The 22,030-nt window shown below is 45.7% G+C and overlaps 1 protein-coding gene across 2 annotated transcripts in view; it reads right to left on the bottom strand.

Moving 5' to 3' along the window:
* armh3 (armadillo like helical domain containing 3) overlaps positions 1 to 22,030 on the bottom strand; it is a 117,408-nt gene that overhangs the window by 56,482 nt on the left and 38,896 nt on the right. For both annotated transcript variants that reach the window (XM_033034080.1, XM_033034079.1), the window contains 6 exons: positions 20,546 to 20,647; positions 14,467 to 14,525; positions 13,386 to 13,451; positions 12,072 to 12,141; positions 4,669 to 4,729; positions 375 to 463 (listed from right to left, as the gene is read on the bottom strand). In XM_033034080.1, the coding sequence (XP_032889971.1) occupies positions 375 to 463; positions 4,669 to 4,729; positions 12,072 to 12,141; positions 13,386 to 13,451; positions 14,467 to 14,525; positions 20,546 to 20,647 (447 nt within the window). The remainder of the gene's footprint in view (positions 1 to 374; positions 464 to 4,668; positions 4,730 to 12,071; positions 12,142 to 13,385; positions 13,452 to 14,466; positions 14,526 to 20,545; positions 20,648 to 22,030) is intronic.

Raw genomic sequence — 22,030 nt, 5'->3', positions numbered from 1 at the left:
CCCAGCTAACCTCCGCTGCTGTCTGTGTGGAGTTTGCATGTTCTTCCTGTGTGGTTTCTGCACCCCAAACACGCAGATATGAAAGTGGCATTGAAGAAACCTTTCCGCAGGTTCGCTAATAGGTTAAACTGTTGCTCACAACGACAGAGGTAAGTGACAAAAAATCAACTGGAGTTGATGCGCACATCAGAGAGGAATAGTTGGCAGGAGACAGGGAAATAATGGGAATGAGGACCGAAAGGTCTGCTGTGTTGAAGGCCGGCAATCACTGTATGGGCCAAATGGCATGCTTCTGTGTGGTAAGAAGTGCATATCTAATCATAGATCCTGTGGGTACTATAACGTAGTCACACTATGAACAAGAGGATACTCACCTGACCAGAATTCACGCCAGGTGTAATGTAATCGTACTCGACACTTCTTCTGATAACAGATGAGTTTGTGAACAATCTGAACACACCGCCTACAAGTAAGCAAGAGAAAAGTTATAACAACAGGTGTAAAGCAAACATGGGTCAAAGCAAAACGTAACCCAGAGCTTGGTGAAATATTGCTTCAATGGTTCTTCATTGTCACAAGTACTTAAGAGATTAGAGTTTTAGTGTTTAGAGATATAGCATGGAAACGGGCCCTTGAGCCCAAATTGCCCACGAAGGCAGGAGCGGGGTACAGATTGGGGATGATCAGCCACGATCACATTGAATGGTGGAGCTGGAACCTATTGTCTATTGATTACCAACATGCCCGATTTATATTAGTCCCACCTACCTGCATTTGGCCCATATCCCTCTAAACCTATCCTATCCATGTCTAACTGTTTCTTTAACGTTGCATTCATACCTGCCTTAACTACCTCCGCCGGTTGTTCGTTCCATACACCCACCACCTATTGTGTAAAATAGTTACCCTTCAGATCCCTATTTAATGTTTCCTCCCCTCATCTTAAACCTGTGCCCTGATTCTTGATTCCCCTACTCTGGGCTCACCCCTCATCCTCTTGCGCTCCAAGGAGTAGAGTCCTAACCTGCTCAACCTCTCCCTATAGCTCAGGCCCACGAGTCCTGGCAACATCCTTGTAAATCTTCTCTGTACCCCTTGACAACATCTTTCGTATAACATGGTGACCTAAACTGAACACAATACTCTAAATGTGGTCTCACCAGCGTCTTACATAACTGTAACATGATCTCCCAACTTCTAAGCTCAATACTAAGTGTCATTCAATTGACAGTGGAGGGACTGATGTGGGAGGATGCTGCTTTGTTGTTTTAAACTTCAGGTGCGGTGGGAGGTGATAGAAACCGGAATGAAACTCAAATGGACCCGTGGAAATGCTGTGTACGGATTTATTCGGAGGTTGCGTGACGTTTATGGGTGGATCTAGTGGATGGGAAGTGACTTTTGCGCAAGTAAGGGGAGCAGAGTACTGCATCCGAGGAGAGGGAACCGATTACAATGGCAGCTAGCGCAGGGACTGTGAAGGGAGGAAGTGTGTTCAGTAGCTTATTGACTCTGAGTTTCAAGGGAACAGCAGGGGTGTATCATTGGCAAACGGAGCTGAGAGATTACATGGGAGAAAAATACAAGATCTAGACTTTTTCAGCCTGGCAAGTTTGAAGTTTAAAGTTTAGTTTATTAACATGTACACCAAGGTACAGTGAAAAGATTTTGTTGTGTGCTAACCTGTCAGCAGAGAGACAATACATGATTACAATCGAGCCGTCCAGTGTACAGATACACAATAAAGGGTACATCTAGTGCAAGATAAATACTAGTAAAGTCCGATTAAAGATAGTTCGAGGGTCTCCAATGCAGTAGATGGGAGGTCAGGACCGCTCTCTAGTTGGTGATGAGATGGTTCAGCCGCAGATCCAGGAACCCACCTGGAGAGGGAAGGCGCCAAGCCCAGCTCCTGCTTGTCCTCGAGGACCAGGAATCTGAGAGGAGGGTGGAGGGAATCACCGACGGTGGCAGCGGACGCTAGACAGAAGGCCGGTAAGAAGATCTCAGGTTTTATCTTTTGCCCCTTCAAGTTCGGCTGCGGGAGTGCGAAGGCTGAAAGGTGGCCGGACGAGGAGAGGGACGACGGTTCGCTGGACGATCCGAATGGAGGCGATGGCTGCAACGGCCCTTTATGGGCAGCGGCGCCTGGGAACCATGAAAACTGTGCCTAAGCATGGTGACTCTTGCAGAAGGGGTCAGTGGGCTGTTTCCAGAGATTCGATATTTAATTGGGAGGTACTTGTGTCTTACTGATTTGTTTGCAAAAAAAATAATTTCACTGTACCTTGATACACGTGATAATAAAGAACCACTGATTGACTAGAGGCAGCTGAGAGTTGAATGCAACAAATGACGTGTATTTAGTGTTGGAGACAGGGGTGGTGGAAAAGTCAGGGAAGAGGGAGGATAGAAGCTAGCAGTGATTTTGAGCAAGCAATAATCCTGTTATGGATCTCTAAACCAGCTGTGCAGCACACAGATCGGGCAACCTTTAGACTTAAGCGAACAAATAAGCAAGAAGCAGGAGGAATAATAGAAATGAAAGTAGAGGATTAATGAGAAAGAAGGGATTTAAAAGTGGAAATTGGCAAGCAGTTAATCAATGCACAGAAATACTGTGCTGCAGTAAGTAGATTAAAGAATCACAGTGCACTAAGAAGTGCTAATGTGCATTCTGGCTACCCAAACTTTAATTCATCCATTCAAACAGATGTCCTATAAATTATTACCATTGGATCCTTTTCACAATCCATATTCAGCAACTGCAGCACTGTGCTGAGCGACAGCAAAAGTCCCATGTTTGATCTACAGATTATGTTGGATAACCAGGTCTCAGGGAAAGGCCAGCCTCCCATCTTCTGGATTTTATGGAGTCTCTCAGGACTTCAAATCATTTGCCCCTCCAACAGACTGCAGCTGAGCACAATTAGCCTAGCACGCGACAAGCAGGGAGGCACTGATTTAAGGACGAGGATTCGGTTTCAGGAGGATGGGCAACAAATTGAACAGAAAATTCTGAAAATTAAGACAAATTGCTGAGTAACTCAACAGGTCAGGCAGCATCTCAGCATCTGCAGCTCCTTCTGTCTACACAATAATCAAAATTAATAGAGTTTAGATTAGTTTAGAGATACAGCGCGGAAACAGGCCCTTTCGGCCCACCGGGTCCGCGCTGACCAGCGATCCCCGCATATTAACACTATCCTATACCCATTAGGGACAAATTTTACATTTACCAAGCCATTTAACCTACAAACCTGTACGTCTTTGGTGGGTGGGAGGAAAACGAAGATCTCGGAGAAAACCCATGCAAGTCACGGGGAGAACGTACAAACTCCGTACAGACAGCACCCGTAGTCGGGATTGAACTCGGGTCTCCGGCGCTGCATTCCCTGTAAGGCAGCTACTCTACCGCTGAGCCACCGTGCCGCTTTATTGTTTAATTTAGAGTTTGGGTTGATTGTGTCCACGTATAGTTTTATACATATCGTTTTATAAAGGCCTAGATAGAGTGGACATGAAAAGGATGTTTCCAGTAATGGGAGAGTCCAGAACCAGAGGGCACGGTCTCTGAATGAAAGAATGTACCTTCAAAATGGAGGAGGAGGAATTTCTTAAGTCAGAGGGTGGCAAATCTGTGGAATCCATTGCCACAAATGGCTGTGGAGGCCAACACAATGAATGGATTTTTTTAAAGCAGAGATTGATAAGTTCTTGATTAGTAAGGGTATCAGGGGTTATGGGGAGAAGGCAGGAGAATGAGGTTGAAAGGGAAAAATAAATCAGCCATGGCAGAGTAGAATCGATGGGCTGAATGGCCCAATTCTGTTCCAATATCTGTCTTATGGTCTTATCTAATTTGATCGGAGAGCATACAAACAAAGCTTATCACTGTACCTCATTACAGTAATTTAGCTCAGTTTAGTTTAGATACAGCATGAAAACAGGCTCTTTGGCCAACTGAGGTCCATGCTGACCATCGATCACACATTCACACTAATTCTATTATCCCATTTACGCATCCACTCTGTTACACACTACAGAGGCCCAATGAACCCATAAACCAACACGTCTTTGGGATGTCACAAGGAGAACGTGCAAACTCCACAAAGACAGTCATCAAGGTCAGAGTCATACCCGGGACTTTTATGCTGTGTTGCAGCAGCTCTACCCGCTGTGCCACTGTGCAACCCTGATTCTCAGCTGTTTAAATAGCATCTTCAAATTTATGACCATTCATCAGAGCTCTGCTTACAAAGTATCCTGTCTCCACCTGTCCCCCACGTCACCATCATGGCTGCAAGAGATTGTGAGTAATGCTATTGGCTTTATACCAGTGTATCATAGAGTCGTAGAGCTATGTAGCACAGAAACAGGCCCTTCGGCCCAACCAGTCCAGGTTGGCATTATGGGCTAACCCCATTTGCCTGGATGTAGCTCATATACGTCTTCTCTCCAAATCTCTTTTGAAATGCGGAAGGGACCAGCCCATAAATCTATAGCGGTGTCTTCCGATTGCTTTTAAGATGAAAGGTCGTTGACCAGAAGTGTTAATTACTTCCCCCTCCCCAGACGCTGCCTGACTAATGAGTATCTCCTTTCTGTTCTGGGTTTCTAGCATCTGCAGTACTTTGCTTTAGAATGAGTAAATGATGTTGAACTTACACATAGAGGTCCATAGGGAACTCTTTCATCATATGCGTGACCATAAATTCCACCATTAGATCTGAAAAACAGAATGAAAGATGGTTTTAATGTTGCTGAAAGTTGGCTTCTATCCATCTAATCACCCGCCTTGCTGACTTTGCAATTTACAATGTTACCAAGTTCGGAGCCGTTTGCTTAACGACTGCAGTTGAATGACGCAGCACGACGCTGTATGAATGGCAAGTTCTTCCACCCCCTCCTCTCCCTCCCCCCCCCCCCTCCCCACCATCTCTCATCTCCACCAGAACTGTTGGAAGGGTCGAGGCTACAAAGGCAGCCCCCTCACAAATCCTCAGTGGCACGGACTGCACCCATCTTCTGTTTTAAGACCCCAGCAACACATAAATCTCCCGTCGATCCAGCTCCATTGCTCGCGCTTCTCTCAGTGGCGAGGAGATTGATGGCCGAGATGACTGGCCTGGGTTCGCTGTCACCTCATGTTGAGGTAATGTTCAATACAGTCATTTGCGGCGTTGTAAATATACAGCACGTCAACTCAACTATAAATAAGCAAGAGAGCCTGTCAGACAAGGAGATCATCGAGGAATTAATTGCTCTTCATTGCAAGTCATTGAAGGACTGATTAACAGCGTAGTTGCAGTACTTGGATTCCTGCAACCTCGTAAATTCTGAAGACACGACGAATAAAGTTATTAAAAATGAAAACCATATAAAAGAACAAGCCATTTTCAAAGGCAACTACCAAATGCATTGTTGAGGTAATACAGTTGTGTTGGACAATATGAAATAATAAAATGTGCAAATGGGCCTGACTACAAGATAACAACTTCCATTTATTAAGCACCTTTAACGTAGCCTCAAACATAGCACAGTACAGCACTGGAACAGACTCTTCACTCTGTAATGTCTGTGCCAAACACGATGCCGTTAATATCCTCTGCCATTTCCATATCCTTCCATTCCCTGCAAATCCACATGCCTTTCCAAAAGTCTCTTACCTGCTTCTACCACCATCCCTGTGTGTGCATTTCAAGCATCCACCACTATCGGCTTAAAACAACTTAAACCGCATATCTCCTTTAAACTTTTCCATCTCATCTTAAAGCTCTGACGTCTAGTCTTTGACACTTCCACCTTGGGATAAAGGTTTTGCTTATCCACCCTATCTAGGCCGCTCATAATGTTATAAATTTCTATCAGGTCTCCCCTCAGCCTCCGACACTCTGGAAAAAACAAATCAAGTTTGTTCAACCTCTCAAGGTCTAGCACAAAAAACATACTGGTGCCATGTGCGTGGACAAGATGGTAGAAGGATTCAAGTGGAGCTTAAAGGAGGAAAAGGGAGGTAAGATAGACAAAATGCGGGAGTAACTCGGCAGGTCAGGCAGTATCTCTGGAGAATAAGAATAGGCGACCTGGGTTAGAATCCTTCTTCAGACTGCCTGACCCGCTGAGTTCCTCCAGCATTTTGTGTCTATCTTCGGTATAAACCAGCATCTGCAGTTCCTTCCTGCACAAAAGGGGAGGCGAGGTTGGGGGTTGCTGAGAACACCACAGTAATCGCGCAAAGAGCCCAAGTACCCAATACAAGTTGAGTAGGACTTGATAGTTCAGAAGGTACACAAAAATGCTGGAGAAACTCAGCGGGTGCAGCAGCATCTATGGAGCGAAGGAAATAGGCAACGTTTCGGGCCGAAACGTTGCCTATTTCCTTCGCTCCATAGATGCTGCTGCACCCGCTGAGTTTCTCCAGCATTTTTGTGTACCTTCGATTTTCCAGCATCTGCAGTTCCTTCTTAAACACTTGATAGTTCAGGTCCTGTTATCAAAATAAATGCAAGTCCTTGGACTTGATCGGGTTCGGTTGCACCAAGCTTGGGTCAGGTTTTGACTGCATGTCCAAGCAGATGTCTCATGACATTGTGATCAAATTCAGAGGTATCTCAGAAGACAATTTTGGAGGAAGGCAGGTATCTTACTGGTTTGCTAAGTTTACTTTAGTTCATTATTGTCATGTGTACCGAGATAGAGTGAAAAGCTTTTTTTGTTGCGTACTTTCCAGTCAGCAAAAAGACTATACATGATTACAATCAATCTGTTCACAGTGTACAAACACAGGATAAAAGGAATAACATTTAGTGCACGGGGGAAAAGATGTTATAGGAATCTGAGGGGTAATTTTATCACACAAAGTGGTGGGTGCATGGAACGAGTTGCCGGAAGAAGTAGTTGAGGCAGGGCTTATCGCGACATTTACGCAGTAATTAGACAGATTCATGGATAGGACAGGTTTAGAGGGATATGGGTCAAACGCAGGCAAACGGGACGAGTATATACCAGACATGTTGGTCAGTGTGGGCAAGTTGGGCCGAAGAGGCTGTTTCCGTACTCTATGACTATGCCAGATAAAGTCCTTAAAGATTGTCCAATGATGTAGATGGAAGTCAGGATTGCACTCCAGTTGGTGAGGGGATAGTTCAGTTGCTTGATAACAGCTGGGAAGTAACTGGGAAAGCTAGAGGACCCAGGGAGTGGGCAAGGCCATTGGTGGAATCTGAAATTAAAGAGAATTTTAACACAAGGCTACCAAAAGTAACAGCAAAAAAAGATGCACTTAACTGCAAACCACAATTGTGCGCATGGCAGGGGAATAGATTTAGTTCTGACGGATTTCACAGGGGACTGGAAGATCAGCAGTTCCATTGCATCTTTCGTGACTTCAAGGCACGCCGAAGCGTTACAATCAATTACACAATTGGGAAACACAGTCACTGATCCAATGCAGGAATCACAGCACGCAACATTTAAAAAGTAAAATCCCACAGAGATTACGATATAATATTCTGCTTGAGTGATGGTAGATGAAGGTTAAAAACTGGCCAGGAACCTTTCCTCTCACAATAGTGATATGTGACCTTCCTCATCCAACTGAGAGCAGAGAAAGGATGCAGTTCTGACAGTGCTGTACTCTCTAATTTACTGGACTGGGAGTTATGTGCTTATGTCTCTGCAAAGAGACTTGAACTTGCATATCTCTGTGGAGACCAAGGCTGATGTCTGGAAAAAAAAAAAAAAAAAAGACAAAGTGCGAGAGCAACTCAGCAGGTCCGGCAGCATCTCTGGAGAACATGGATAGGTGATGGTTTGGGTTGTGACCCTTCTAAGGGTCCTTAACTGAAAGGTCACCCATCCATGTTCTCCAGAGATGCTGTCTGACCTGCTGAGTTACTCCAGCACTTTGTATCTTTTTTTTGTAAACTAGCCTCTGCAGTTCCTTGTTTCTGCTGAAGTCCCTGGCATTATTTAGACATAGGCTGACATATCAGTTAGCCCTAATACTCTGTGGCGCCTGACCCCACTAACTAGGGGCAGCAACTAAGGAGACTCAAAACACAAATCTATGACACTTTAATCATTTTGATTTCATTTCACAATGTCTACATTTCCCCAAGATTAACATCTACGCCTACAGTTCTTGGATTGCCGGTGAGCTAATATGCAGCAAGACCACTTTGCCTGTATGGATTAATGGGGCTAGAAAGCTTGTTTTTTAACTAAAAGTATATATAATTATATCCTTCCGTTAAAATATAAAATCATAACATAATATCATAACATATGTGGATTCATAAAGGGAAAGACCGAAGTACTCATGTATTCCACTCCACAGCTCCATAAAGCTGCAATAATTTTGATATCACTTTTAAATTTACATAATTAGTTTTGTTCCAAAGTAGTCAGCCTAATTTCTCATGCTGTTGTATTAGATTTGAGTTAGTATAATTCATTCATGTATATATATCACCACTAGCTATAATGAATAGATGCAGCCAAACTCCAAACTGGACTGCATTCTCTCTCCAAGGGGGGCTGCTTTTTAATTCACTTGATTTGCACAGACTTTAGCTATTCATAGCACGCGAGACCAGCTACAATCTTCAGCCTGTGTTGGGCAAATTGATCTTAGCTGCGACAGCACCACAATGATCTCAGTCCCCAGGGAAAGACACTTGGCACTCATTTTTTCCCCCACTGAATTAAGTGGTATGCTAGGTTGCTTCAAAGGGCAGTTAACAATTAACTTCATTTCAATATTGGAATTAAGTATGTTGTAAAATCAGCAAATAACCTTTCCAAAAGTCATGTTCATGAGTCACAGGAGCGGAATCAGGCCATTCGGCCCATCAAGTCTACTCCTCCATTCAATCATGGCCAATCTATCTTTCCCTCTCAACCCCATTCACCTGCCTTCTCCCTGTAACCTTTGACACCCTTACCAATTAAGAACCTGTCAAGTCCCTACCCTTTACTTTCAGTCTGAAGAAGGGTTCCCATCTAAAACGTCCCCATCCGGAGATGTTGCCTGGCCGGCTGAGTTACCCCAGCACTTTGTGTCTATCTTCAAGAAGTTGTCAATCTCCGCTTTAAAAATACCCAAATGGCTTGGCTTCCACAGCCGCCTGTGGCAATGAATTCCACAGATTCACCAAATACATTCCTCATCTCCTTTCTAAAGGTAGTGGCATAGAGTTGTCGTGTTAAGAGTGAAGAGTGTTTTATTGTCATATGTCCCAAAATGGAACAATGAAATGCTTACTTGCGACACCACCACAGATATATATAAACTGTCTGCATTTGGAATATTGTGAGCAATTCTGGTCACCCCATTATAGGAAGGATGTGGAGGCTTTGGAGAGGGTGCAGAAGAGATTTATCATAATGCTGCCTGGATTAGAGAGCATTATCTACAAGGAGAGATTGGACAAACTTGAGTTATTTTCTCTGGAGCATTGCAGGTTGAGGGGAGAGCTGATAGTATCTAAAATTATGAGAGGCATAGAAAGGGTAGAGAGATAGAACCGTTATCCCAGGGTGGAAATGTCAAGGACTTGCATGATGGAACACGCTGCTAGGAATTTGGTGCTATCAGATATGATAATGCCGTTTAAGACGCTTTTAAATAGGCAAATAATTACGGACAGAATGGAGTGGATCACACGCAAGCAGAGGAGATATGTTTAATTTGGTATCACATTAGTTATAGACATTGTGGACCGAAAGGTCTGCTCTTATGCTGTACTGTTCCATGTTGTATATCCCACTTGACACTTCCCATCCATGTACCTGTCCAATAGTCTTTTAAACTTTGTAATTGTACCCACCTCTGTCACTTCCTCTGATGCTTGTTCCATGTACCCACCACACTCTTTGTGGAAAAACTGACCCTTGGGGTCCCCTTTAAGTATTTACCCTTTCACTTTAATCTATGCCCTCGACTTTTGGGCTCCCCTACCTTGGGCGAAAGACTGTGCCCATTCACCTTATCTGTGCCCCACTTGGTTTTATAGCAATTTGGCCTATTGTGCTTTGCCTGCACTTCGAAAGAGGTCTCTAATCAGTCTGTTGTTTCCACACAACACTGCAGGTTTCTTCCATTTTGAGTAATCAATCAAATTCACCTTCTGAGAGTTCTATTAAATTTGCTTTTAGTTTTTCAAACACAGCATTCCAGCTTGGAAACAAAATCCTTCATCTCCTCCCCGGTTCTTGTGTCAGTTCAATAAGATGAAGCATCAACTCTGCTGCCAGTGCAATCAATTTTTCCTCATTTATTTGATCTAATAGTAATTGGGTTCAAAATCAATTCCACTCCTCCTACTGCTCTCCCAATCTATGTCAAGGAGAATAATTGTACAACTCCCACCCCTATCCTAGTTCATGCTGCTTCAATCGTGAAGACACAAGGAATTGCAGATGCTGGAATCTTGTGCAAAGCCCAAAGTGCTGGAGGATCTCAGTGGTCAGGCAGCGTCTGTGGACGAAAATGTCAGATGACATTTCAGGTTGGAACCTTTCTACAGACTGGTGAGAAAAAAATCTGATGGGTCAGTTTAGGTTAGTTTATTGTCACGTGTACTGAGGTACAGTGTGAAGCTTTTTGTTGTATGCTATCCATTCAGCAAAAATACCATACATGATTAGTCAAGCCATCCATAGAGAACAGATACAGGAAAAAGGAAATAACGTTAGCACAAGATAAAGTCCAATATAGTCTGATTACAGATGGTCCGAGGGACTTGCTGTCTGACCCGCTGAGTTCCTCCAGTGTGTTGTCATTTGGCTACAATCGTGGGTGTGGAGAGATGTATGCCACAGCACAGCCCAAATGTACTGATGAGCTAACAAACCGCTTTAAGTAGCGGCTGCAGCATTAGAAACAGAAATGGTTTCTTTGTAAACCAGATTGCATTCATATGATAATTTAGTCGACAGCACATCCCTTTATAGAACAGTCAAGAGGGATACGTGAACGCTCAATCATCGACTGTTGGTAATATGCAACAGCCTTGAGCCTGGATGTGCAAGAACTGCAATCTCCTATCATTCTATGAGACAAGATGTCAACATAGTTCCACATCAAACCCAGCGCTGATTCCCAAAGCGTCTAAGATTATTGTCGATTCACACTTTCGCTTCCTTTCCTTTTCCACCTCATTCCTCCTGAAGGATCCACGCTGCCTGGAAAAGGGGGTATTAGCTACAAGGAGAGGTTGGACTTGGACTGTTTTCTCTGCAGCGTGGAACCTGTGTGCATGTGACAATAAAGTAATTCAGCGGGTCAGGCAACATCTCTGGAGAAAAGGAGTAGGCGTCGTTTCGGGTCGAGGCCTATTCCTTTTCTCCAGAGGTGCTAGCTGACCCACTGAGTTATCCCACAGCATTTTGTGTCTATCTTCGGTGTAAACCAGCATCTGCAGTTCCTTCCTGCACAATATACTTGAACTTGACTCTCTTGACTCTGCTAAGCAAACTCAGTGAGTCAAGCACTCTTGATGTCAAACCCCAGAAGCAGCTTCACATCAGTAATCACACAGCAGTGTATGTTCTCAGCTTTACAATGGCATTCGATCACTGGCACCTCAGACTGAAAGAGATCTTGAGACAACCCAATCGTGCTTATCAGTGATAGAGATCATCTAAAGACTGTGCCCATTCACCTTATCTGTGCCCCACTTGGTTTTATAGCAATTTGGCCCATTGTGCTTTGCCTGCACTTCGAAAGAGGTCTCTGATCAGTCTGTTGTTTCCACACAACACTGCAGGTTTCTTCCATTTTGAGTAATCAATCAAATTCACCTTCTGAAAGTTCTATTAAATTTGCTTTTAGTTTTTCAAACACAGCATTCCAGCTTGGAAAAAAAAGGAGATAGAGATCATCTAAAATGGATGGAATATAATCTAAATCCCAGACCAGAGCAAACTGTATGCCTGATCCTTGTCATTATTAATAGCCGCCATCAAAATCCTGTGTTTCTCTTCCGAAGGAATCATGTTTAATAAGTTCTGATCTGAAGTCAGGCATGAAGAGACTAAATAAAAGGTTTTGGTGTGATACGTACCCAACACTGCACAGACCAGAGGCCGTGAAGGGATGTTTTTGTCTGCAGCCTTCTTCCGGTGTCTCATGGGCTGTAAGGTAATTGAGAATTTAAGACGGGACTGATTCAGAAGAAAATTAAGCCATCATCCTCTTAAATCTTTGTTGCAACCTATCCACTTTAGTGACATCCTTCCTGTAGCACGGCGACCAGAACTGTTGCGGGTGCTCCAGATGTGGCCTCACCAACGTTTTGTAGAGTTGTAACATGATGTCCCAACTCAATACCCCGACCGATGAAGGCGAGCATGCTGAACTCCTCCTGCACTAGTTTAGCTCATAGACGCAGCATGGAAACAGGCCCTTCGGCCCACTGCGTCCATCGATCACATATTCACACTAGTTCGATGTTATCCCACTTTCACATCCTCTCCCTAAACAGTGGGTGAAATTTACAGAAGCCAATTAAGCTATAAACCCGCATGTCTTTGGCATGTGGGAGGAAACTGGAGCACCTGGAAGAAACTCACATGGTCACAGGGAGAAGTTCATGAGTCACAGGAGCAGATGTAGGCCATTCGGCCCATCTACACCATTCAATCATGGCTGACCTATCTTGCCCTCTCAATCTGATTCTCGTGCCTTCTCCCCATAAGCCTTGACACCCTTACCAATCAAGTATCTGTGAATCTCTACCTTAAAAATACCCAATGACTTGACGAGCGTGCAAACTCCACGCAGACAACACCCGAGGTCAGGATCGAACCCGAGTCTCTGGTGTTGTGGGGTAGTGGCTCTACCAGCTATGCCACTGTGCAGCATCTTGCATTAAAATGAATGCATATTAAACAATCAGACTTCCCCTACTACCTGCCATGCTCCAAACTGTCCTGTCAAATGACTGTGTTGACCTTTAACCTTTGTATTTGCCTCAAATTTCTCATCTATTTCACAACTGCTTGGGTCCCACACCCCTGCTGGCACAGCGGTAGAGTTGCTGCCTTGCAGTGCCAAAGACCCAGGTTCGATCCTGACCATGGGTGCTGTTTGCACGGAGTTTGTATGTTCTTCCTATGACTGCATGGGTTTTCTCCCGGTGCTCCAGTTTCCTACCACACTCCAAAGATATGCGAGTTTGTAGGTTAATTGGCTTCTGTAAATTGTCCCTAGTGTGCAGGATAGAACTAGCGTAGGGGTGATTGCTGGTCGGTCTGGACCCGGTGGGCCAATGGGCATGTTTCCATGCAGTTTCTCTAAAGTAAAGTAAGCTGGTTTCAACCCTCCTGAGTGGTTCCAGAGTATCTCCCCACCAGGATAATGTCCACATCACACTCACCATTCTGTGCAAGTTGACCCGAAAGTTCATGTTATCATCGTGGAGAAAGGCATTCGCGTATTGATCCTGTAACACAACAAACCGGAAAGCCATCTAAAACAGTTAGCGACAGGCTGAGTTACAGTCTTACAGAGAGTGGCATGGTGGCACAGCAGTAAGAGCTGTTGCCTCACGCATTCAAAATTGAGGTTCGATCCCGACTTCCACTGCTGCACGCTCTCCCTGTGGCTACGTGGGATGATTAGATGGCTGCTGTAAATTGCTCCTCAAGTGACAAAAGGAAACAAAAGAGAGTTTATGGCATGTAAGAAGAACAGGTTGCAAACCAACAGGGAAATAAGGAGAGGGGGAATGGGACTGTTGGGATTGCAATGCTGGGAGATAGTCATAGTCATACAGTGTAGAAACAAGTCATTCGGTCCAACTTGCCCATGCCGATCAACGTGCCATCTTCACTAGTCCCACCTGCCCACGCTTGGCCCATATCCCTCTAAACCTAGCCAATGTAGGTACGTGTCCAAATGTCTCTTCAACGTTAAGATAGTGTCTCTTCAACGTTAAGATAGTGTCTCTTCAACGTTAAGATAGTATCTGCCTCATCTACCTCCTCCGGCAGCTCGTTCCATACACCTACCACCCTTTGTGTAAAGAGGTTACACAACAGGTTTCTGTTAAATCTTTCGGCATGGTCTATGTGCTCTGAATGGCCTCCGGATACCATAACAGATAAAGAATTAAGTCACAAGATTGAGACATTTTTTGAATAGATGAGATGAAACTTTAATCTAATCTGTGCTGACACTGCCCTGGCATGTTTGACAGGACAACATTGAGAGAGTTTTACTCTGCATATGTAATGTGTTCCATGGAGAATTTGATGAGACAGTGTAGAGGGAGCTTCACTCTGTACCAAACCCGTGCTGTCCCTGCCATGGGAGTGTGTGATGGATGAGTATAAGGAGTAATTTGCTGTGTTTAATCCATATCATACCTGCCTCTGTCATGCATAGTGGAGTTGCTGCAAGTACCTTACAAATGCTCCAAAATAGTGTGAATGCAGCAGCATATTTATTGTACTCACCTCCGCTATACAGGTGAGTATGATCAGGCATAGTTTGGCACTGTTCAACCGATGCTCATCTGAAAGAAGAACGTATTCATAAACTTAAGAGCACTATAGTAGGCTACTTAAAAGGAACATTATGTCCTTATCAAATCCATGAACTGTGCAGAGCACATATCTTGCAGATGATAAAATACAGACTACTTATTGCACTACTGTGGACTAACTTTTCAACTGGGAATTTTTGCATTAATGTCTTGTTTTTGTTTTACAGTTTTTGTTCTTTTCACATTTAATGTATGGACAATCTCTTTACTTTGTGTGTTGTCTGAATCTTGACTCCTATGATGCTGCTCCAAGCCAGATTTGTACCTGCACCACACCATACTTGTGCACATGACAAGAAACCCGACCCGCCTTGAGTACAGGTCCAGAAACTGCATCTATAGGACTGGAGACACATGGAACGGCGAATTTGGGAATCTTAAACAAAACACAAAGTGCCCAAGTAACTCAGTGGGTCATGCAGCATCTGTGGAGGGAATGGACAGGAGATATTTTGGGTCGGTCTGAAGACAGGTTGCAGCACGGCCTGGTTCAGCCACTTGAACGCTCAGGAACAAAGAAGATTGCAAAAAGTGAACACCGTCCGGCCCATCGCTGATCTCCCCACCATCGAAGGGATCTACAGGAGCCACTGCCTCAAAGAGGCCACACTGGCCACACTCTCATTTCACTCCTACCATCCAGAAGAAGGTATAGGAGCCTGAAAACGGTAACATCCAAGTTCAAGAGCAGCTTCCTCCCATCAACCATGACGCTATTAAATACGACATCCAAATAAACTCTGTACTTCATTGACTTGGTGGGCATTTTTTTTGTCTTTGCGCTATTATTGTTTGTTTTTTTATATACCAATTTTTTGTTGTTGTTTATTATGGTGCTTACAAAGTATTATGTTTGCATACAATGCTTGCATATCTTCGCCGTGTTCATCTGGGAGGGAGAGGGGGAGAGGGAGAGGGGGAGAGGGAGAGGGGGAGGAGGGAGGAGGGAGGAGGGAGAGGGGGAGAGGGAGAGGGCTAGAGGGGGAGAGGGAGAGGAGAGGGGGGAGGGAGAGGGGGGAGGGAGAGGGGGGGGGGAGAGGGGGGAGAGGGAGAGGGGGGAGAGGAGAGGGGGGACGGAGAGAGGTGGGGGGAGAGGAGGAGGAGAGGGGGGGAGGGAGAGGGGGGGAGGGAGAGGGGGGGAGGGAGAGGGGGGGAGGGAGAGGGGGGGGGGAGAGGGGGAGAGGGAGAGGGAGAAGAGAGAGAGAAGAGAGCCTTCCACCCAGTAGCTACCCGCCCACCACCATCTCCACCGGTTGCGCCTGTGCCGAAGGACACCGTGGCTGGCTGGCGGGAGTGGTCCAGCAGAAGGCGCTGAGGTGGCGGCCGGTACTGCTGTCTGGTCCCGGCGGACGCTCGCACCCACTCGAGCTACTCGGTGAGTGAGTTGCTGGCATGATCCTCGACCCCCTCCTTCTCAATTCTCCTGCCCTCCCGCAACTTTACCCCTGGCGGACCAGCCATGTTTGCTACTTTGTGCAGCCCAGGCCGTGCTGACCCGGGCCAGACTCCCCACACGTTGTGGAAAGGAACTCTTCCCCCCCCCCCCCCCCCCCCCCCCCCCCCCCCCCCCCCCCCCCCCCCCCCCCCCCCCCCCCCCCCCCCCCCCCCCGGCGGCGCTGTCCTTTTACAGCCGCTTCCCACAGTTCCAGGGTCGAAGACGTGGCAGGTTTCGCAGAGCAGTCGCTACGAGAGTGGCATTGCTCGGCCAACTCCAATCCAGCGGACGACCACTGTCTCTGCTGCCCGGCGGAAAGCTGCTCCGTCTTCTCACCCTGGGGACCGGACCCGAATCCTGGTAGAATGTCGCCATCAGCAAAATGTCTGCAAGGATGACACTGGAACTAGCCACGCAGCCAGAGAATGTAAATCAGCTGCCAGCAATGGGGAATTCTTGATGTTGCTGTACTGAAGGATAGCCAAGTCTATCTTTCTTGGCTAACAACCTAACCTTCGGCCTCTAAGACGCAGGTACATTTTCGGGCCTTATTTTAGGGTGAAAAATAGTGTCTTCTTCGCCGGGAAATACGGCATATATTTTTAGTGATGCTCATTAAGTAACTGAGGAACTAGGGATCAATGCAATTGGTTTCCCATTAAAAATCCTATGTTTTCTGTGGGAAGGGGAAAAGATTTAATAGGAACCTGAAAGACAATTTTTTTTACACAATGGGTGGGAGGTATATGGAACAAGCTGCCGGAGGAGGTGGTTGAGGCAATATTTAAAAAACATTTGGACAAGGACATTGTTGTGATTATCACAACGTTTAAGAAACATTTGAACAACTAGATGGATAGGATGTGTTTAGAAGGATATGGGCCAATCGCAGGCAAGTGGGACTAGTGTATTTGGGGCATGTTGGTCGGTGTGGGCAAGAAGGCCGTTTCCACGCTGTATGACGCTAAGACTCAGTGGGTAAGGTGGTGTCTCTGGAGGACATTTCGATGACGTTTTAGAACGAGACCCTTCTTCACAGTTAATTGGGCCTTGGTCTAACCTGTCAATCTGTGTCAGCTGCATTCCCTCAGTGTATGGCTGGTGCTCAGATACACACTGATGAGGAACAGCGGCAGCAATGGGACAAACAGGCACTGTTTAGGGAACGGTAGACACAAAATGCTGTAGTAACTCAGCGGGACTGGCAGCATCTCTGGGGAGAAGGTATGGGTGACGTTTCGAGTAGAGACCCTACTTCTCGACCGAAACATCACCCATTCCTTCTTTCCGGAGATGCTGCCCGTCCCGCTGAGCTACTCCAGCATTTTGTACCTACCTTTGATTTAAACCAGCATCTGCAGTTCTTTCCTACACTGTTAGGGGAAAGGTAGGTGCCAGTGGCAGTGCATTCACAACAGCATGGGGTGATTTGGGGGTAGAAAACTGGTTGAAAAGCAGCGTTAAATCTGGTGCAAATGAATTAACACCTTCAGAAGAGCTAGTATCCAACAATATGGCTAAAAAAAACAAACAAAAAGCACTTGGTAGCTGCATCCAAGAAGAATGATTAACATAGTCCCAGATTAGTCACTGCTGGCTGTAGATAATGGGTCGAGTCTATGGGCTCAAAACAGCATTTCCAATTCATGTCACTTGAGAGTGAACTGAATATATACTGGCTGCATTCCAGCAGGACAAAATCATAAACCACAATAACAAGGGAAGGCTAAGCCACTAGCACGGATCTGCTATTGTCCTTTAGAGCTTTGAGAAGGATGTGGCACTTCAACTTGTTTGGCCTCTTGCCCTGTCACAATGCTGTAAATGCATAAGCCGCTCTTGCGAGATAATAACCAACCTCATTTATATTTGAGAGCAAACTGCCAGTGGCAAAATGTTAAACCCACAGACTCTTTCAATGCGGGGAGGACATGGAAAATCGACTCAATCACCTGGCTTTAGAGGAAATTAAATAAACGCTACAATAAAAAAATTGCAGGGGCACTGGGGGTCAGGGATGGCTTGTCGGGTTGCTAGCATCGACTCAATGAGCCAAATAGCCTCACTGCTGTGCACAGCCTCACAGCGCCAGAAAGTAAGTGTGTGTGTGTGTGTGTGTGTGTGTGTGTGTGTGTGTCTAGTCGTGTGTGTGTGTGTCTGTGTGTGTGTGTGTGTCTGTGTCTGTGTGTGTGTCTGTGTGTGTGTCTGTGTGTGTGTGTCTGTGTGTGTGTCTGTGCGTGTGTGTGTGCGTGTGTCTGTGTGCGTGTGTCTGTGTGCGTGTGTCTGTGTGCGTGTGTCTGTGTGCGTGTTTGTGTGTCTGTGTGCGTGTGTGTCTGTGTCTGTGCGTGTGTCTGTGCGTGTGTGTGTGCGTGTGTGTCTGTGTCTGTGTGTGTGTCTGTGTGTGTGTGTGTGTGTGTGTGGCATTTGCACGTTCCATCAGTGACCACCTAGGTTTCATCCAGGTGCTCTGGTTCCTCATACATCCCACAGATGTGCCCGTGCAGATTTTTTTGCCTAATTGGCCCCTGAAAATTGCCCCAAGTGTTGTGATGATAAAGTGGGATAACATAGAACTAGTGTGTGAATGAGTGTTCGATGGTCAGCGAGGAATCGGCTGGTTGAAGGGCCTGATTCCATGCTCTATCTCCAAACTAAACTGCAGATGCTGGAATCTTGGTACTTAGACTTTTCAATGTACTCCACAAATCAGGCTTCCCAATAAAAACGAAAAAGCCAATATAAATGAAGTGAAGCACACTGCTGATTGTGCTACAGGATAATTGCACCCAAGACTAGGTAAAAGGAGAAAAAATACATCGCATTTTAGCACACGATTTAGAGTGCCGTTAAGCTGAGATATTTGAACTGCAAAAGGCACAAGATTATTAAAGAGGTTATTAATATATGGAATTGTTGTTTATTATATATCAACCATGTGTATTGGGTTTACAGGCCTGTAATGTTGCTGCATGTAAGAATTTCATCGTTCCATTGTCAGTACATGTGCTAATTAACTTGACTCTCTCGAATCTTGAGATAAAGGATAATGGGGTGAGTTTCACAAGGGCACAAGTCCTGAGTTGCATGTTAGTGCAGCTAAAAGAATTGTCCAGGATCTGGCGTCTGACCCTTATTCATACTGAAGGGCCCTGACCAGAAACGTTGTGTGTCCATTTCCCTCCACAGATGCTGTCTGACAAGCTGAGTTTAGTTTTATGTGTTTAGAGATAAAGCGTAGGTAACGGGCCCTTCGGCCCACCGAGTCCACGCCGACCAATGATCACCCCCAGTACATTATTTCTACCCTACACACTCGGGACAATTTACAAAGGCCAACTAACCTACAAACCTGTACTTCTTTGGAGCGTGGGAGGAAACCAGAGCACCCGGAGAAAACCCAGTCGCAGGGAGAATGTACAAATTCTGCAGAGACTGCATTCGTAGTCAGGATCTATCCTGGGTCTGTGGTGCTGTAAAGGGCCTGTCTCACTTTCACGACCTAATTCACGACCTCTGCCGAGTTTGACTCTCATACTCGCAGCATGGTCGTCACGAGGTCGTAGATAGGTTGTGATGCTAGTCGTAGGTACTCGTGGCATCAAGTAGGTCGGGGCGTTTTTCTAGCCCGATGAAAAATGTCCACGAGTAAAAAAAGGTCGTGAATTAGGTTGCGAAAGTGGGACAGGCCCTTAAGGCAGCAACTCTACTGCTGTGTCACTGTGCCGCCTAATAGTTTCCCTAGCACTTGTGCTTTGTCCACTGGATGTTGCCTGTGACGGATTGTTGCAGTTATGAGGGGAGAAGGAGAGACTGGATCCAGCACTTTATTCTTTTTGCTCAAGATTTCACCATCTGTAGGTTCTTGAGCAGCCTCATTACCAAAGTAATCTTCCCTGAACAAGAAAGACAGTGCTATAGACAACCAAAACCATGGGCAGTTTTCTGATTGATCCCAGCCCTCTCCCTCCATGGAGACATCTTGTCTTTCTGCCGCCCTTCACCGCCTCATTTTTCCCTTGTGATAAGACCCACCAGCTGGTCTAGTCGTGTATTTAATTGTCTTATGTACTGAAAACTGAACAATAATTTTTTTACTTACAACAGCTTCACAGGTCTGTAAACACAGTACTCGTAGACGACATAATTAAAACAAAAAGATTAATAAATTAAAAACAAAACCCATCCTAATTGCCAAAATAGGCCAAAGTCCCTGGTGCAACCGTTCGTAGTATAGCTGATGATAGCAGCGTTCAGGAGCCCAATGGTTTTTGGCAAGAAGCTGTTCCTGAACTTGGAGGTCAAGGTTTTCAGCTATACCTTCTTCCCGATGGCAGGAGTGAAATGAGAACATGGCTAGGGTGGTGTGGGCCCTTGATGCTGGCTGGCTGCCTTTTTGAGGCAATTTTTCCTATAGATCCTTTCGACAGTGAGGAGGTCAGTAGCTGGGGTGGAGTGAGCAGTGTCCACAACTTCTTCTTTCCTGGACGTTCAAGTTAGAGCTACGCTGTGATGCAACGTGTCAATAGGGTCTCAACCAGATCAATGTTTTCCTTACCTTTTGTATCCTGCATGACAATGGAGCAATACTTGAGGAAGGTGATAAGCAGGTTGCTGGTGTGAAGGTTTGGATCCAGTGGAAGCTCTGAAGAATTCATCACTATAGTGGTAAGAGACAGTAAAAAGTACTTTACTTTCGAGATGCATCATGGAAACTAGCCCGTTGGCTCACTGTGTCCATGCCAACCATTAATCAACCATTCACACTATTCTATGTTATCCCACTTTCCCTACACAGGCAATTTTACAGAAGCCGACTAACCTACTAAACCTGCACATCTTTGGGATGTGGGAGGAAACCAGAACACCCAGAGGAAACCCACGCAGTCACAGGAGAGAATGCGCAAACTCCACACAGACGGCAACCGACGTCTGAATCAAACCCGTGTCTCTGGTGCTGTGAGCCAGCAGCTCTACCGACTCCACCAGTGTGCCGCATTTGGAGTATTGTGCGCAGTTTTGGGCTCCGTATCTGAGGAAGGACGTGCTGGCGTTGGTGAGGGTCCAGAGGTTTACAAGAATGATCCTGGGGATGATTGGGTTAACATATGATGAGCGTGGAATGGCACTAGGCCTGTATTTGCTGGAGTTTAGAAGGATAAAGGAATTGAAATCTACAGAATAGCTTGGATAGAGTGGAGAGGATGTTTCCACTGGTGGGAGAGTCTAGGACCTGAGGCCATAACCTCAGAATTAAAGGATATACCTTTAGGAAGGAGATGAGGAGGAATTTCTTGAGTCAGAAGGTGGTAAATCTGTGGGTTTCAGTGCCAGACACCGTTGTGGAGGGCAAGTCATTGGGTATTTTTAAGTTGGTGGTGACAGATTCTTGGTTAGTCAGGGTGTCAGGAGTTATGAGGAGAAGGCAGGAGAATGGGGTTGAGATGGAAAGATAGATCAGCCATGATTGATGGGCGAAGTAGACCTTTTGGGCCGAATGGCTAATTCTGCTCATATTATTAACTTATCGACCGGAAGAATACCTATGCCAGGATCCTCTTTATAGACTTCAGCTCCGCTTTTCATACAATCATCCCACAGCAGCTGGTGGAGATGCTGAAGCTGTTAAAAGATGGATACTGGCACTTGCAACTGGGTCCTTAACTTTTTATCACAACGGCAGCAGACAGTCAGGGTGGGCAGTCGGACATCAAGAACCGGCACTGACTCACCCCAAGGCTGTGTCCTAATCCCCCTGCTGTTTAGTCTGCTTACACATGACTGTACTGCTAGACTCAGTAACAACTATATTAACAAGTTCGCTGATGACACAACAGTGGTGGGTCTCATCAGCGACAATAATGAGTCGGAGTACAGGATGGAGGTGGAGCTGCTCACAGAATGGTGCAGATCCCACAACCTCACTCTCAATGTGGAAAAAACTGAGGAGATGGTGATCGACTTCAGGAGGGCGGGAAAACAACATCACACTCCGCTGCATATTGATGGAGCTGCTGTGGAGAGGGTCAGCAGTGTGAAGTTC

Source organism: Amblyraja radiata, chromosome 15 (genome assembly GCF_010909765.2).
Source record: "Amblyraja radiata isolate CabotCenter1 chromosome 15, sAmbRad1.1.pri, whole genome shotgun sequence".
Lineage (NCBI taxonomy): Eukaryota > Metazoa > Chordata > Chondrichthyes > Rajiformes > Rajidae > Amblyraja > Amblyraja radiata.
Note: the sequence above shows the minus strand (reverse complement) of the source record. Positions and strands in the feature narration are given on the sequence as shown.